The sequence below is a fragment of the Argiope bruennichi genome, chromosome X2, assembly GCF_947563725.1.
Source record: "Argiope bruennichi chromosome X2, qqArgBrue1.1, whole genome shotgun sequence".
Classification (NCBI taxonomy): domain Eukaryota; kingdom Metazoa; phylum Arthropoda; class Arachnida; order Araneae; family Araneidae; genus Argiope; species Argiope bruennichi.
This window is the reverse complement of record NC_079163.1, coordinates 63,919,737-63,935,157: the sequence shown is the minus strand read 5'-3', so window position 1 is coordinate 63,935,157 and position 15,421 is coordinate 63,919,737. Positions and strand designations below refer to the sequence as shown.

The following is a 15,421-nucleotide window of genomic DNA, read 5'->3' as shown; positions in this document are numbered from 1 at the left end:
TTTTCTGGACTCCTCTAATGTTTATGGTGGTGGGAGGTGGCAAGTATCGAAGTCACAAGCCTTAAATCGCGTGATCTAGTAGGGAGGGGGGGGGGCAGATGGGGAACAAAGCAGGGTCATCCTCACCAACACGGCCACTGCAATCAAATGCGGAAGTTCATCATTCCGGTATCGACGATTCCAATGAGGGAGGTATTATGACGTAACTGGAAGATAAAATCCCTGGAATCCATAGGTGTGGAAACAACAATGGATTCCAGGGAAGAAACTTTTCACAGAAGAAAAACGACCCATATAAAACTTTGCCTGTGAAACTGCATAAAAAAAAATCGCTTCGGGTAAATCTCTTTCAATTGCAACATTTGCAAATGGAGTTCCAATGTCTTAGAATAGCAAATTCCTGGATGAGTCGAATGCAGCTTCATCACTGAAAATCAAATTTACAACGAAATCCACATCCTCCAATGCTTCCATAACTCATATTTGCATCAATAATACTTTTGAATATACAACGCTTTGAAAATGAATTAATCTTTTATAGCAATGAATTAATCTTTTATAGCAATCATGTGCTATAAACATTTAAGCTTTCTTATCATTGCAATTTCTTTGTGTATTTCATTTAAGATTTTTTAAAGAAAATTCACCTTTTATGTGATTATTATCATTTCCATTCTTTCTTAAACCATATCTTTCTCATATTCCCACTTATATCATCCTTACTCACTACAATAAAAAATACTTGAAATACGAGTGCTTATGTAACTGTGCAAGCACATTTTTTTTTCTTAACATCGACTTAACTTATTACGCCTTTCACCATCTATTTAGATTAAAGCATCGAATTTCATGACGAATTTCAATATCTTCACTTGAAATAAAAATCAATAAATAATTAGACATATTAGAATTAGAAACAAAAATTAATAAATAATTTAAAAATTCATTTTAAAATTTCTAAATTAATCTGACAAAAAATATTTTAGTAAATGAGGAGTTAAAAGGGGGGGGGGAGAGAAAGCCATTTTTATCAACAAAATATATCTAACTGAATCTAGACGTTGCTTAAATTGCAATAACATACTCATGAATGCTCAGTTTTTATAAAATCCCAAGAAATAAGTTTTTTGCATATATGCTTGTTTTTTAATGTACCTTTATATATTTTCCTTCTATAACCTCAATAAATTTAAAATTTATTAATATTCATTTACAAGTTTTTGTATAGATTGACCCATTTTGTTTAGTATATAGAAATAGATACATTTTCGGCAGCTACTTTTCAAAAATGGTACAGGGAGACCATAAAATTATCTGCCTTCCTTCAAGGCATCTGCAGGCAAAACTAATGAATTAAATGAAACCAAATTTCATATACAAACCCCAGAAGGCAAGTGAAGGTGAATTCTGCAAAGAGTACAAAAGTTGCTAATGTAATACCTTATGAAGAGGAAATTCCCGAAATTAAAAATATTGCCTGTTAATGGTAAAAAATTAATGTTTTATTAATTAATCTTATTTTCTGAAATTTTAAACACTCCGTTTATGGTCCCGAGAGCATTAAAAGTTCTCGGTTTACTATAATTATTGTGTGTGTGCGTGCGTGCGTGCGTGCGTGCGTGCAGAATACATTTTCCTATACTTTTCACTGATTATGCATGAAATTTGATTTCATTCCATTTATTTATTTTAATTTTTATTTATTTATTTATTTTAATTTTTACCTTGTACACACAAAAGAGAGCAATGAGTTTGCATTTTAATAAAAGATATATAAATAACAATAAATGCAATGCACAAAACAAGAAAGAAAAGAAAAAGTTGTATTCAAGCAAATTTCGATTATCAAACACAAAATATAATATTTTATAATGCAATCCTATGCTTTTTCATTGCTTATTTATTTTCTTTCAAAATAATCAGGATTCTGCTTGAGAAATAAACATTTGATAATTAGAAACATCTAATGCATTTATAAATAACAATAAATTTTCAAAATCCATTTAGATATTAAAATGACTAAAATTTAAAAATGAATCTTTAAATAATATATACCTTAGCAGGAGTCATTTTAATACCATAAAGCTCACATCGCCTAGCAGTTTCCAACAAATTCAGATCAGCTTCAGCAGGAGATTGGCCACTGAAACAATAAAAAATAAGTTATGAAGCAAAAGCTAAAAATATATTACCTACAGTGGCTCCCAAAAGTGTTCGTACACCAACAAGAATCAATTAAAAACCTCATTATTTATCATTATATATTTTTATTTTTACATGAAAATTTTTTCATAGCATATTTTTACAGTTCTTAATAAAGCAGTGAAGAATAAATTTTAATTACGATGCAAATTATTTTTTTAAAAATGACAATAAATAAAATCGCACAAAAATAGGACACAAAAGTGATCATACACTTTAAAAAACATCACTAAATATGAAATTTTCTAAATTTTTATAAATGTTTAGTATTTAGTAGGATATTCTTTATTCTTTATAACAGCTTTTAAACGTTTGGGCATAGATTTAACTAAACGGTCGGTTACTTCTGCACCGATCTTGTTCCATTCTTCGATCATTACTGCTTTCAGTTGAATTTTCGATTTAATGTCGTGACTTCTTATTCGCACCTCTAATTCTTTCCAAATATGTTCTATAGGGTTTAAATCCGGTGATTGAGCTGGTGTTTTAAAGGTTTGAGGGCAATGATAGAGGCAAAAAAGACGAACATTCATGGCCGTGTGCTTAGGATCGTTGTCTTGGTAATACACAAAGTTGTTTAAAATGCCCAATTTTTGTGCTGACACTTTTAAATTATTATTGAGAATATTTGTATAAACTCTATGATCCATTATACCATCAATGAATACTAAATTGCCTACTCCAGCCGCTTACATACACCCCCAAACCATGACACCTCCACCGCCATGTTTTACTGTTCCAACTAAATTCTTGGGATTAAGTTCTTCGTTTTTTTTTTTTTCTCCATACAATGATTTTCCCATCCGAGCCAAAGATGTTAAACTTACTTTCATCTGCAAATAAGACACGATTCCAATAGCTCTCTGGCTGGTTTATCATAGATTTGGCAAATTTAAGCCTAGCAATTCTGTTCTTCTGACTTACAAAGAATTTTCTTCGTGCAGAGCGGCCATGTATACCAGCATTCCGAAGAATTCTACGAATAGTTTCACAGGAAATAGAAGTTCCATTTGATTCATTATATTGTGAAGTAAACTTTATTGCACTCAGACATGGATTTTTTTAGAAATTTACTCACAATATTTTTTTGACTTCTAGCTGACAGAATTTGAGGGCGACCATTACGAGGCTTGTTTGCAATCCTTTTTCCCTTTCTGTAACGTTTTATTATGCTTTGCACCGTTGAATGAGGTAGATTAGTTATAGTTGCAATGCCTCTAATTGATTTTCCAGCTTTAAAATGAAATATAATTAATTTTCGTACGTCTAAACTCGTTTCTTTAAGAATGCACGTCATATCTGGGAATAAAGTAAATAGAATAAATAATTGTGATATTAAATACTGAAATCAAACGATTTTAGTGTATTTTTCAATTAGAAGAAAATAAAGCCGCGAAAGATATTTTTATGATGGATTTAAATAAATAATGTTTGGATGTACGAAGACTTTTGTGTTCTAATTTTGTGACATTTTTTATTTATTTATTTTTTAAAACAATACTACTTGATTTTTTATAAAAATATTTGTTCAGTTTTATTAAGAACTATTTAAAGATGCTAATTAAAAAAAACCAACTAATAAAATGCTTTATTAAGAAATATAGAACACAATTTCTGCAAATTTCTTTAGTGTACGAACACTTTTGAGAGTCACTGTATGTTAAGTATATGATGGAAAAAAAATTATTTACTATGATAAGAAAAAATGTTTAAGGAATTAACATAAAATTTCACTTTTTGAATACTAACATATTTATCCAAATAAATCTGCTCTGGGTTAAACAAAATTAAAACAAATAATTGAGTTTACAAGGATTATTCATGTATTTTACATATTATTTAATGAATAATCGAAATTTACTTTCATATTTTGCACTTCTGTACCAAATGAACATATTATTTTAGAAAAATACTAATTAATACTGCGAGGTAAATCATCCGAGATTACAATCTTTTTCTATGATTGATGCATTCGATGCTTCTAAAAGACAAGTTATAATAAAAATTATATACATAATACTGTATATCAAAAAGTCGAAAAATCTTTCAATCGACGAATAATTTTCATTTTATTCCCTGGTTGTTTTTTAAATCAGTTAAAAGGTTCAACTGTTACTACTTCATTCAGAAAGAAGCTTAATCGACACTCCCACTTCACCAGCTGCATACAAAGAAAACTATCCCATTAATTCATATCGTCTGCGAATTCGAATCAGCCCCGGGAAGACTTTCTTTGCATTCAGTTCAGGATTAAAAGTGAGCCCAAATTCCAGAAGTTTTTGAAGATGTTGAACAGATCTTTTTTTAATGAATTAAATCTCTATATTATTTTGCCATCTTCGCAAGGATAAACACTGCTATACATTGAAAGGCAACTAATGCAGTGAAGGCAATGCAATTTTTGCGAATCACGATTTTTCCTTGTTCTCCTTATGCTACAAATAATTGGTAACACAAATTACCACTAAGTGAAGGCAGCACTGTTTCCATTCAGGCTGGGGCTTGCTCTGTATAACAATTTGTGGTCATTAGTAAGACCTTCCCAGTCTCTTCCTTTCATGCATTCAATTTTAAAACACATTTTCAATCACACTCTTTCCTAAGGGTGTCTGCACTTAAAGAGCTAGAGACATAGTACAGGTCTCAAGAATCGCCATTCTTAGATTCTACTTTCACAAGGTGGAAAGATCCATCTTTACACAAGAACATATAAGTTACTTTTCCCAATAGTCTATTCAAATGCTCTTGTTCCATTATTTCAACAAATATTTTCCTTACTTTGAATTTATTATTTTATTATTATTTTTCTGTCTCCGTTATCCTGAATATTTCAATTTAAAAAGACTTCCAAGATCTTCTGGTAGTTTCACCTATATAGCTGCAGTTTGAGAAGATTCGTGAAAGGTAGTTTCAAGTGATCAAGGATTAGGAATTTCATTCGTTCTAAATTTTCTGAGGAACACAGATTGTGTTAATGGTTCTAGACGTCTTCTGTAGAATACGAGATCATAGTATTCTGAAGCATCTTCCTAATCACAAACTATCATATCCTTTTCTTTGAATAATCTAAGGAGTGCTCCTTCTAAAACTTCTTTCAGAAGATCATTCACTAAGCGTATGAGACCACAATGGGGATGACGATATAGATTTCCAAATAATTTCTTTCTTTTTTCCGTTTTCATCAGTTTGTTCGCAGTCAATACAATGGAGTAGTCGATTGGCCACAAAAAATGTCTGTCCCATTATTTGAGAATATCACAGTACATTGACAACGGTACGTAAAAATACATTTCAATAGCAAATAAATTTCCACCAAGAGTGGGGAGAGAGGTTCAAAGTGGATCATTCGGTATACAGCATATACAAAATGCGCAACCCACGTTTTGGATCAATCTTTTAGAAACTGTGAGCCAGCTACACATACTTTAAAAATACTTGCATATATTATTATTCAAGTAAAGGAGATTTTTTTAAAAAAATCAAAGCAGGAATTGAAACATTTACAGCGGATACAGCAGTTCAAATTTTTATGACTGCATTTTTCAATACAATGGAGATTTTGATTGGCCCCAATAAAGTTAGTCCCAATATTTTCGACGATGCTGATTATCCCACAGCACTCGAGAAATATTTTTATTCCAGAATGGCCATCAAAATCTGGATTCCACAATGACTACCACTGGACACTTCTTTCTGGACCAAAAGCTTGGGCATATTTTCGGCTTCATTTACCTCTGAGTAGGAATCAGTTGGGGTTCTGCTCCATTAATTTTTCTGGAATTATTGCAGAATTTGCGAATTTGGGTAAACGTGCAGACAGTTTTCAGTTGAGAGAAAGATCTATAATATCACTTGTTGTTGACAAAGATTGTAAAAGACTGTTCGGACACCAAGAAGAATTAAGGGAATCAACTTCATCGATCATTGATTGCCGATTTTAAACGGAAATGGAAGAGTTCAACAGTTCCGTTTGAAATGGTATGGTAAAGAGTTGTCCTTATCTTCTGAATACCCAACATGTGAGTAAATTCTACGAAGAGTGATACGCATAGCTGGAATCCATGATCTGCAGTTAGTACAGATTTACATCCAAAACGAGCAATCCAACTGTTGAATATCGTACGATAAACTGTTTTTGCTCTCATATCTGGTATGGGTATCGCCTCTAGACATCAGGAAAAACGATCAATTATCATTAGAAGATAATTATGAACTTCGGATGGTGGCAAGGGACTCAAGATATCGATATAGAAATGTGTAAACTGGGCACCTGGAAGGTTATCTAACGGCACTTTAGTATGACTCTATATTTTCAATCATTGACATGATTTACAAAACCGAACCCATTTTTTGATTTGACGTTTCATACCAGGTCAGACATATCCTTCACAAATGAGTTTAATAGAAGTTGCAATACCACGGTGCTAAATGAAGTAATAATAAAATGACTTAGAATTCCAGTTGAAATAGCACATAGCAAATTGCACGCAGTTGAAGAAGAATGGCAGATTTCAGTTCCAATTTAACACAAGATGTGCAACTCTTTTAAAGTTCTTGAATATTTTTCTGTACTTCTGTGAATTCTCCAAAATTTAAAAATGAAGAATACGTAGTCGAATCAACTTCGATTCTGGAAAGTGCGTCAGCAACTACATTATGAGAACCTTGCACATGTCTACTGTCAGTGAAATACTGTAATATGAAGATAAGACAGTGTAATTACCTAGGTGACCATTCATCTAGATTTTATTTGAAGGTATAAATTATTGGTTTAGGATCAGCATAAATTCCATTGGGGGGGGGGGCATCATAGGAAAAGGGATGCATAATTACTTTCTAGAAGGTGTTAAATGTTCCAAGTGAATAATTTTGAATGCTTCAGCAATTTTTAAACAATCGGTAGCTAATCTGAGAAATTTCGCAACTGGATAATCAACTATTGTTATAAATGAAAGATTATATTTGATTGGTTGATTAGTATCAGGCAATTTAATAACTGAATGAAATTTAAATAAAAGTGTATGATACACAGAACCACATGAACAGATTATTTTAACAGAGCGTAAGGATGTTTTTTCAGCATGACCCATTGGTCGAAACTTTTTCAGTTTTTAAGACACCTGTTGTGTAAATTAGGCACTAGCTCATAAAAATGCAGAAAATCTGTTCCTAAATAATTGGCGAAGTAATGTTATTAACAAAAAATACCCAATTATATACCCTTCTTAATTTACAATTTAAAGAAATTGCGTTTTGACCATACACATTAATAGGAAACGAATTGGCAGCGAAAACTGCTTGCTATGAAAGTTTTCTTTCTTGGGTATTATTTGCTTGAAGTACCGACCAGAAATAGCAAATTTATTATCAGATCAGGAATGAGTAGGCGACGTGATGTGTGCGGCAAAGAACATGTCGCGTGTTTTCTCTGTTAAGCCGAAAAAATTAACACAAGAAAATTTCAATGTGGATTTCTTTCTCATAATTTTAAATTGCATATAAAAACGAACAATAAATCACAAAAATGTATGACATTCCTGTTATTTTTGTGAAGAAATAATAAAATATGAAACTTTATATTAAAAAATCAAGCCTCTATTACAAGAATTGGGTCCAATATAAACATGCCATATAATTGTTTAGGAAACTAACTTTTGCTATTTTCGATAAATAATACTTTCAAATTCGGATAAGATAAAAAATAGTTGTAAAGAACGGAACAGAATGATAAGGAATGATACTTACATATGTTTTTTATGATTTTCCATGATTTTATGTTCAAATTCTGCATCTTGGTGAGGAACAAATTTAAAAGATGAAACATAAGTATGATCGGGATAATCTTCAGAAACAAAATCCCCACATTCAGCTAAATAAAGATATGATACATATATAGTCAAATAAAGTTCAAACGTTAAAAATTTCTGTTTATTTTACAATAATTAAAAATCATCAAGTTTTGAAACAATATGTGATTATGCACGTGATAAATTTATTTGCAGCTTTGAAATAAATTCTTTTTCCATGTTATTTAATTTTTTTAAATAAAACCTCTTCTACTTTCTTTAAGAACTGTGCAAACTATTTCCGATGCCTTTCAAAATTTAATCATTGTAAGTAAATGCCTGGCAATGATCTGCTACATCAACCAGTTCAAGAACACAGTAACAATTGCTGAAATATAAGAAATAGAGGAATTCTTATATCAAAATAATTTTAATTCGTTGCGCATTTTAATTTGTTTTAATGTTTATCGTACACTGATGAACATGTTTTTTTGTGCCTAATAATTCTAATTGCAAATGATTAGGAAACTGCAAATATTTCATCTAGAAATATTAAATTAATACTTTTTACAGTTAAATGACAGTGTATGAAGATTAGAATAAAGGATTTCAGGATTTAAATAACTGAAACTCATTTAAAATGAGCACTACATCTTCAACTAATATATATATTTTACAGGCATAGCAGCATCAAATAATATAAACATCTAATAAATTAAAATAAATTAGCACTTCTCTTTTAGATTTATTTAGATATTTAGAATTATTCAATGATTCCTATCCTTCCACCATATAAAATGAAAAATATGACCAATTGTTCCTATTCTAGGTTGTTGAAAATCCCTAAAATAATCACACAGCAATGTAATAGTCATGACTATCTTAATTATATCAAACTTAATTCCAAATAGAGTCAATCATAATCATTGCCAACTCTTGAACTTAATAGTCTGGCAATGGACAAAAACATTTGAAGGGTGAATTTTTTCTGTCTTCCAAATCATACACTATCATTGTAAATAAGAACAATCAAATAATTAAAAGCACTCTATCTCATCTCACAAAAAAAGTTTTATTATTATTATTATTAAAAGCAAATACAGAACAATAAATTATGTCTTTTCTGATTATTATTCGCCAATGAAATTAAAAACTAATATAATATTTGTGCTCAACTCCCCTTATGACAAATTTATGTATACAAACCTTGAACTATGTATGATGCCATTAAAGCAGCGGTATTATCATTGCATAGTAAAATTCCTTGAGCTAAATCTCTTTTGATTTGTAGACTAAATAAATATCTGAAAAAAAAAGGAAAAAAAACCTCATAAACAAGTTAAAAATTTATATTTAAAATTACAGATATCACACTAAAAGTAAATTTAATTAAATATACAAATTATATGAACTATGCAAGAGTATCCATATTAACTTCAGAACAACGAAAGATGCAGTCAAAAATGTGTCGTCCAGATATAATAAAGTGACGATGTGCGTTGCGACGGAAAAAAAAATCAGTTAAAAAAAGGCAGATAATCACTTCTGCAACTATTGTAGGAAAAGATATATGATGCATATTAATGCTAAGGAATAGAATATATAAAACAAGCATTTGCATACATCACATTTTATTTATTCATCAAAAATATTTTTATTAGTCTTCGATCTTCTCTTGGTTATCTAATGGATATTTATCGGGTTAACTATACAACAAATTCAAGAAAAATATTTCAACTCCACTATATTTCATTAGCAACATCGTGCTTAAATCTAGTTTAAGAATACCATCATGTTAAGAGCATAGAAATGCCAACATAGTTTATACAAATTTAGAAATTATTTGAGTTATATGCAAATAAATAAACAAATAAAATAGAAATACAAGTAAAATAAATAAATTTCTTAGAATGGTCACACACATCAACTCTTCAGAAAAATATTTTTATAAACAGTTATTCAGATTATTCTGAAAATATACTTACTCACAGGGGACTTCTGTAAAATTTTTAAATAAACATAGTCATATTGTCATTACATAAAAATCATGCAAAAAGATCTCTCTCTCTCTTTTTACTTTATAAATTGCCAAAACGTGAAAAAATGGTGCAAAGATTTTATGGGTCACCCAAAAAAGATGTTCAGTTTTACTATCATGAGCAAACCATTCGCATAAAATTTTTAAAAAATTAGTGGAAATCCAACAAACAGTGATATCTCTTAAGTGTCTGAAGGAATTTAAGGAAACTCGAGCCACTATGAAACTAAATTAGTAATGACAACAAAAGTTGTACAATCCCATGTGATAATACAATCATTTAGATTGTATCTACATGATAAAAGAAAATCACATGGGAGCATACAAAATGAAGTGGTATTATGTAATATGAAATTGAGTGCAAGGACGGTCCAGGAAATTGCAGCAATCTGGTTTAACTGCAAGAATCCTCCCTCCCTCCCTTCCTCCCACAAATTTTAAATCCGAAACGAATATTCAAAGGATTAAAAGGACAAAACCCATCCTAACTGGACAACAAAACAACGGAATTGTGCCATTTGTAGCGATAAGACCAAAATCATATTATATGGAAGTTATGGCATACACATACTACTAAATACCTAATTAGTGTTATGATCTGGTACAACAATAAAAGGCGCCGGCAAAATCTGTGAGATTAATGGGAATATAAATACAGAAAATTACGTAAAAGAAATACTCGTTCCAAAACTTCTGGCTTCCGCATACGACCTTTTCTCAAAAATTAAGAATTTATATCTCAAGAGAATACAATTCCAATTCCGGTTGACACTGCATGTAAAAATTCGTTTTAAGACAGTCTTATTTCACAATTGGAATATCTTGTAAACAGCTCAAACATTAAAATCTGCAGAATCGGCTGTAGAAACTAGTTGTACAAACCCCACTCAACAATAAAACCAAATAAAATAAGAGAAAATACATCAATTACGATATCATATAATAACAACAAAGGAATTAAAATCATTGGTGAACTCCATGGAACAGCATTGCAAGGTGTAATAGATGCCAAAGGTATTATTAACTGCCATAAGTACAAATGTTCATATATAAGTCATTATTTCTATGTTTTCTTTTTCTCCCTTATAATTAAATTACAGTTCCAATACAAGTATCCCAACAAAAATTGGTTAATTAAAATTTATGATTAAATAACCTTAAAAGTGACGTACGATTTTATAGTATTTCTCTTAATAAAATTGCAGCTATGAGTCATAAAATCTGCACTTTTTCCGAAAGGTTTTCACAATTTTGATCATCATAAAAAAATGAGCTCCTACTGGCTGCAACTATCAACAAATGAGAGTAAAATTGTATGATGAAGTATTTCAAAATACTCACAGGGTTGCCACTCAAATCTGGAAAACAAATTTCCTGTGTTTTCCCTGTACATATATTCAAGATATGAGAAAATGCACAAATAACACTCATATGCTTGTTATAATGCAATAGGATTTTAAGAAGTGGGAAAAGCAAGGAAAGGAAGCACAATTTAACATTGTTTGAAATAATAGCATATTAAAAGAATTTTGATATTTACATAAAAAAAAAACAATTTCTCTTTATTTATTTTCTAGAATTTAGCAAGACAAAATTTAAATATTAAAGGGGGGAGAGGCATGACTAATAAATGCCTGTTTTCTCATATTACTTAGGCTCATTATTTTCTTACAAAACGAGTATTACGCACGAAATGGATTTTACGAGATCCTCGAGCCCTTTCAGCAAAATCAAGATTTTTTTTTAATCCGTTTAATTTGTATTAAATACGTATTTTGAGCAACTCGTTGTTTTTCAATGATTTCCTGATCTACTCTGAATAAGCACACTCAAATGATAAACAAATCATTCAATAAACTTACGTGAGAGTGACTAAATACTACAGCAAAGCATCCACAGATTGAATGCTGTTATTCTCGCCCAAGAAATGTATTCTAATCTTTCACACAATTACAGAAATCTCGCACGTTGTCCATTAGTTGCAATTCGGGAATCTTATGGGGAAAGACCAACTGTCTCACAAATCAAAACTGAACTGATTTATACCGAAAAATGGGAGAGAGTAGAAAAGGTGCGAATTTCCGCATTACACAATTGCGAATGGTATTGTTTTGTTTTTGGAAGCGATATTACGAATCTTGCAATTTTTAGAGACCGGCGTTTTTTAGATGAGAAAAAAAAATAACTAAGGAACTTAAAATACCTGCATTTTCCAGGGCTTTTATGAAAATTTTCAAATTTCCCTGCATTTTCCCGTGTTTTTTTTTTTTTTTCAGTTGATTTCTAAATTCCCTGTGGTTTTACGATTTTCCGGGTTCTCCCGGTGCCGTGCTAACCCTGACTCATGACTGAGAATGAGATTAAATAAAAAAAAAAAGTTCTTATGCCTTAGATCACAATGAAAATTTTTGAAAAATTCAAATGACCTACATTTATGCATTGCTAAATGAAAATGAATGGCAATGGAAATGATTTGTGACATATGACAGAAGCATAGAAAATATAAAAACAGAAAATTAGGATATTAAGCATACCATTTGCTTAACTCTCAGGAATGAGTTGGTATGAAAGTAGGTTTGGAGACAAAAAAGGAAAAAAAAAAAAAAAAAACATGATGCTTAAAATATATATATATATATATATATATATATATATTTAAAAGTACCCAAATAACTGAAATAACCTTTAAAGGCCATATTATATATTACCATTTGTCTTTGGAAAAAAAACTTATCACTTAATAATATTTTAACAAAATTTCTACTGCTAGGAAAAACAGCATAGATTAAAAAATAACAGAAATATTTAATTTTTATTTCACTTATACACTACTCAAATTACCTAAAGTGTAATAAACCACAAGATAAAATTACTTTAATAAATAAATACTTTATGAGCATATGACATTGGCGTTAACGACTTGTTTGTCAAAATTTATGTTCGGAACTGAAAGTGTCTGTAAAACATGATTAAATAATAATAATGATGATAATAATAATAATAATAATAAAAACTGCCTTTTATTGCAGGTGTTTGACACTTGCGCAAACAAATTTCATGAAATTTTGTTTAATTGATATTGAGATACGTGTTGTTTGAACCAATCACAGTGAACCATTTTACCATTTTCTTTTAACGGAATTGCCCGAAAAGCGCAAACTGTAAGTGGGTAGATAGAATTATTACAATCATTTCAAATATTATTTTTGCAACAAAAATTTAACAAATCATTCATTTCCCGCTGAAAGTATCACTATTTCCGGCTTCATTTTTATATGTTATATATTACTGCAACAGTTGTATTTATCATTCTATATTACATATATTAAAAACAAAGACTGTTTTAGAATCTGTTGACATTCAGGCTTCATTTGTTCCATTGGAAGGCCATACTAAAAAATTCGATTTTTTTTAAAGGCATTTTTACAATTTACTCGAATATTTCAAGATGAGAAAAGCAGACACAAACTTGAAGGAGGGAGAAAAAAAATCTGTGAGGAAAAATAGGAAAATAATTTTGCTTTTTTTTGTCTGATTTTCACACAAAAAGAATTTTTCAAAGCTATTCATAGTTACTCATACAGCCAGTAACTTAATAATGCATAAAAGCACGTGCAGTCATTTCAATTCTTCTTAACTTTGATACGGTGATTGTTAACATAGGGATTCAGTTTCTATTTTTTCTTCAGAACTTTAACACATACTTTCAAGTACCTATGTTAAAAATTTCAACTATATCTACTAATTCTTGAGGTCGTAGGGAAATCTAAGGCTAATGTTTAATATCTATTTATATGCAGGACGTTTAAAAACTACAGACTGAATCACAAATAATTTTGCATACACTCTTCCAAGTGTGCGGATTCAATTTCAGGAAAGTTTATTTTTGCTGACGGAATAAAAATGGATAAGTGGTGATAATAGTTCGCATAAAATCGAAATTATCTGAAATTTTTTCAGTCTAATTTATGAGTGCAGGAAGCAATTTTTCATTATATTAAGATTTTACTTACTGTACCACAGTTTTAAAAGACTGTCAAAGGGAGAGTACGAGGTTGAAAATTGAGTTCGGGATGAGATTTAGTATAATGGTAGTATACATTAAGAAGGTGCATGTATCAAAATATTAAAACGCCGTAGCCAGTCAATTTCGAGAAAATGGCCCTAAAACTTTCAGCATACTTATATGTTAATAAAGTAGCGTTGTTGCCGAGTTCCCAATAGTATAGCGGATAAAGCGCTGGCATAGCATTCACGAGACCTAAGATCGATCCTGCCTTTCTTCTTCTTTTTTTTTCCCCCATTTCTTTTCTTTTTAAATTATTTCAAATTAATTTAACAATTTACAAAAAGGTTTAAAGGTGTTTTTAATTTTTAGACGAAAAATAATTATAAATATGGATACGTTTTTTAAATATTCAGAATTACTTAAATTAAATTTACAATTTAAAGATGGTTTCAATTAATATGATAAAAAAATAATTATGTTCATTCGTACGATTCTTGAATTATAATTTAATTTTTAAGTGTTAAGATAATTATCATTTAGTTTTTAAGTGTTAAAATAATTATAGATATAATTTTAACTATAAAAATAATTTAAATAACTATTTTTATCTTAAATTTTTCGATTTTAATAATTATAAATTATTTGTTATAACTCAACGAAGCTATATTTATATCGATAATTAAAGAGAGAGCTGAAATTAATAAAATTATATCAGCAAACCTTCTCAATATTAATAATCGAAAAGAAAAATTAGAAAACAGGTGTTAAATTAAACAAAGGTAGATAGTTCAAAATTTTTAGAAACATTATATGTTACGCTTTGTACACTGCCCAATTTTCTGGAGAAAAAAAATTGAAGATAAAAGAAATTTGTTTTCTAATCGATTCTTTTAAGGCTTCTCTTGTAGATAATCATTATTTATCAACTGTGCAAGATGTCAAAATACACCTATCTTGTTTCAAATATTTTTATGATAATTACCATTCTGTTTCTGGTCTGTAATAAAAAATAATGAAATTTTTATGATGTCATTTATTTTATTAACAATTATGTTAATAAAATTAATTTTAGCAGGGAAAATAATTATTAGTTATGTTCGTAATTATTTTTTCTGCTTCAAGCATTAGATTTATTGTTCAGAAAGATTTATTTTGAGAACATTTATTTTTGATTTATAAAAGTTACAGATTAATTAAAACTGTCTATAGTTTTATTTAAATATTTTTTAAAAAGAAAAATGCATTCATATCTTTAATTTTTTTCAAAAAAATTATAATTCTGGCATTAAGAGAAAATAAATTTATTTTTCCATGCAAAAAGTAATATCATATTAATTGAAACCATCTTTAAATTATTAATTTAGCTTAAGTAATTCTGAATATTTA

At 29.6% G+C, this 15,421-nt stretch overlaps 1 protein-coding gene across 2 annotated transcripts in view; it reads right to left on the bottom strand.

The window, feature by feature from the left end:
- Nucleotides 1–15,421, bottom strand: part of LOC129960052 (FERM, ARHGEF and pleckstrin domain-containing protein 1-like) — a 147,775-nt gene that overhangs the window by 96,310 nt on the left and 36,044 nt on the right. For both annotated transcript variants that reach the window (XM_056073099.1, XM_056073100.1), the window contains exons 5-7: nucleotides 9,195–9,292; nucleotides 7,948–8,071; nucleotides 2,056–2,143 (exon numbers count right to left, since the gene is read on the bottom strand). In XM_056073099.1, the coding sequence (XP_055929074.1) occupies nucleotides 2,056–2,143; nucleotides 7,948–8,071; nucleotides 9,195–9,292 (310 nt within the window). The remainder of the gene's footprint in view (nucleotides 1–2,055; nucleotides 2,144–7,947; nucleotides 8,072–9,194; nucleotides 9,293–15,421) is intronic.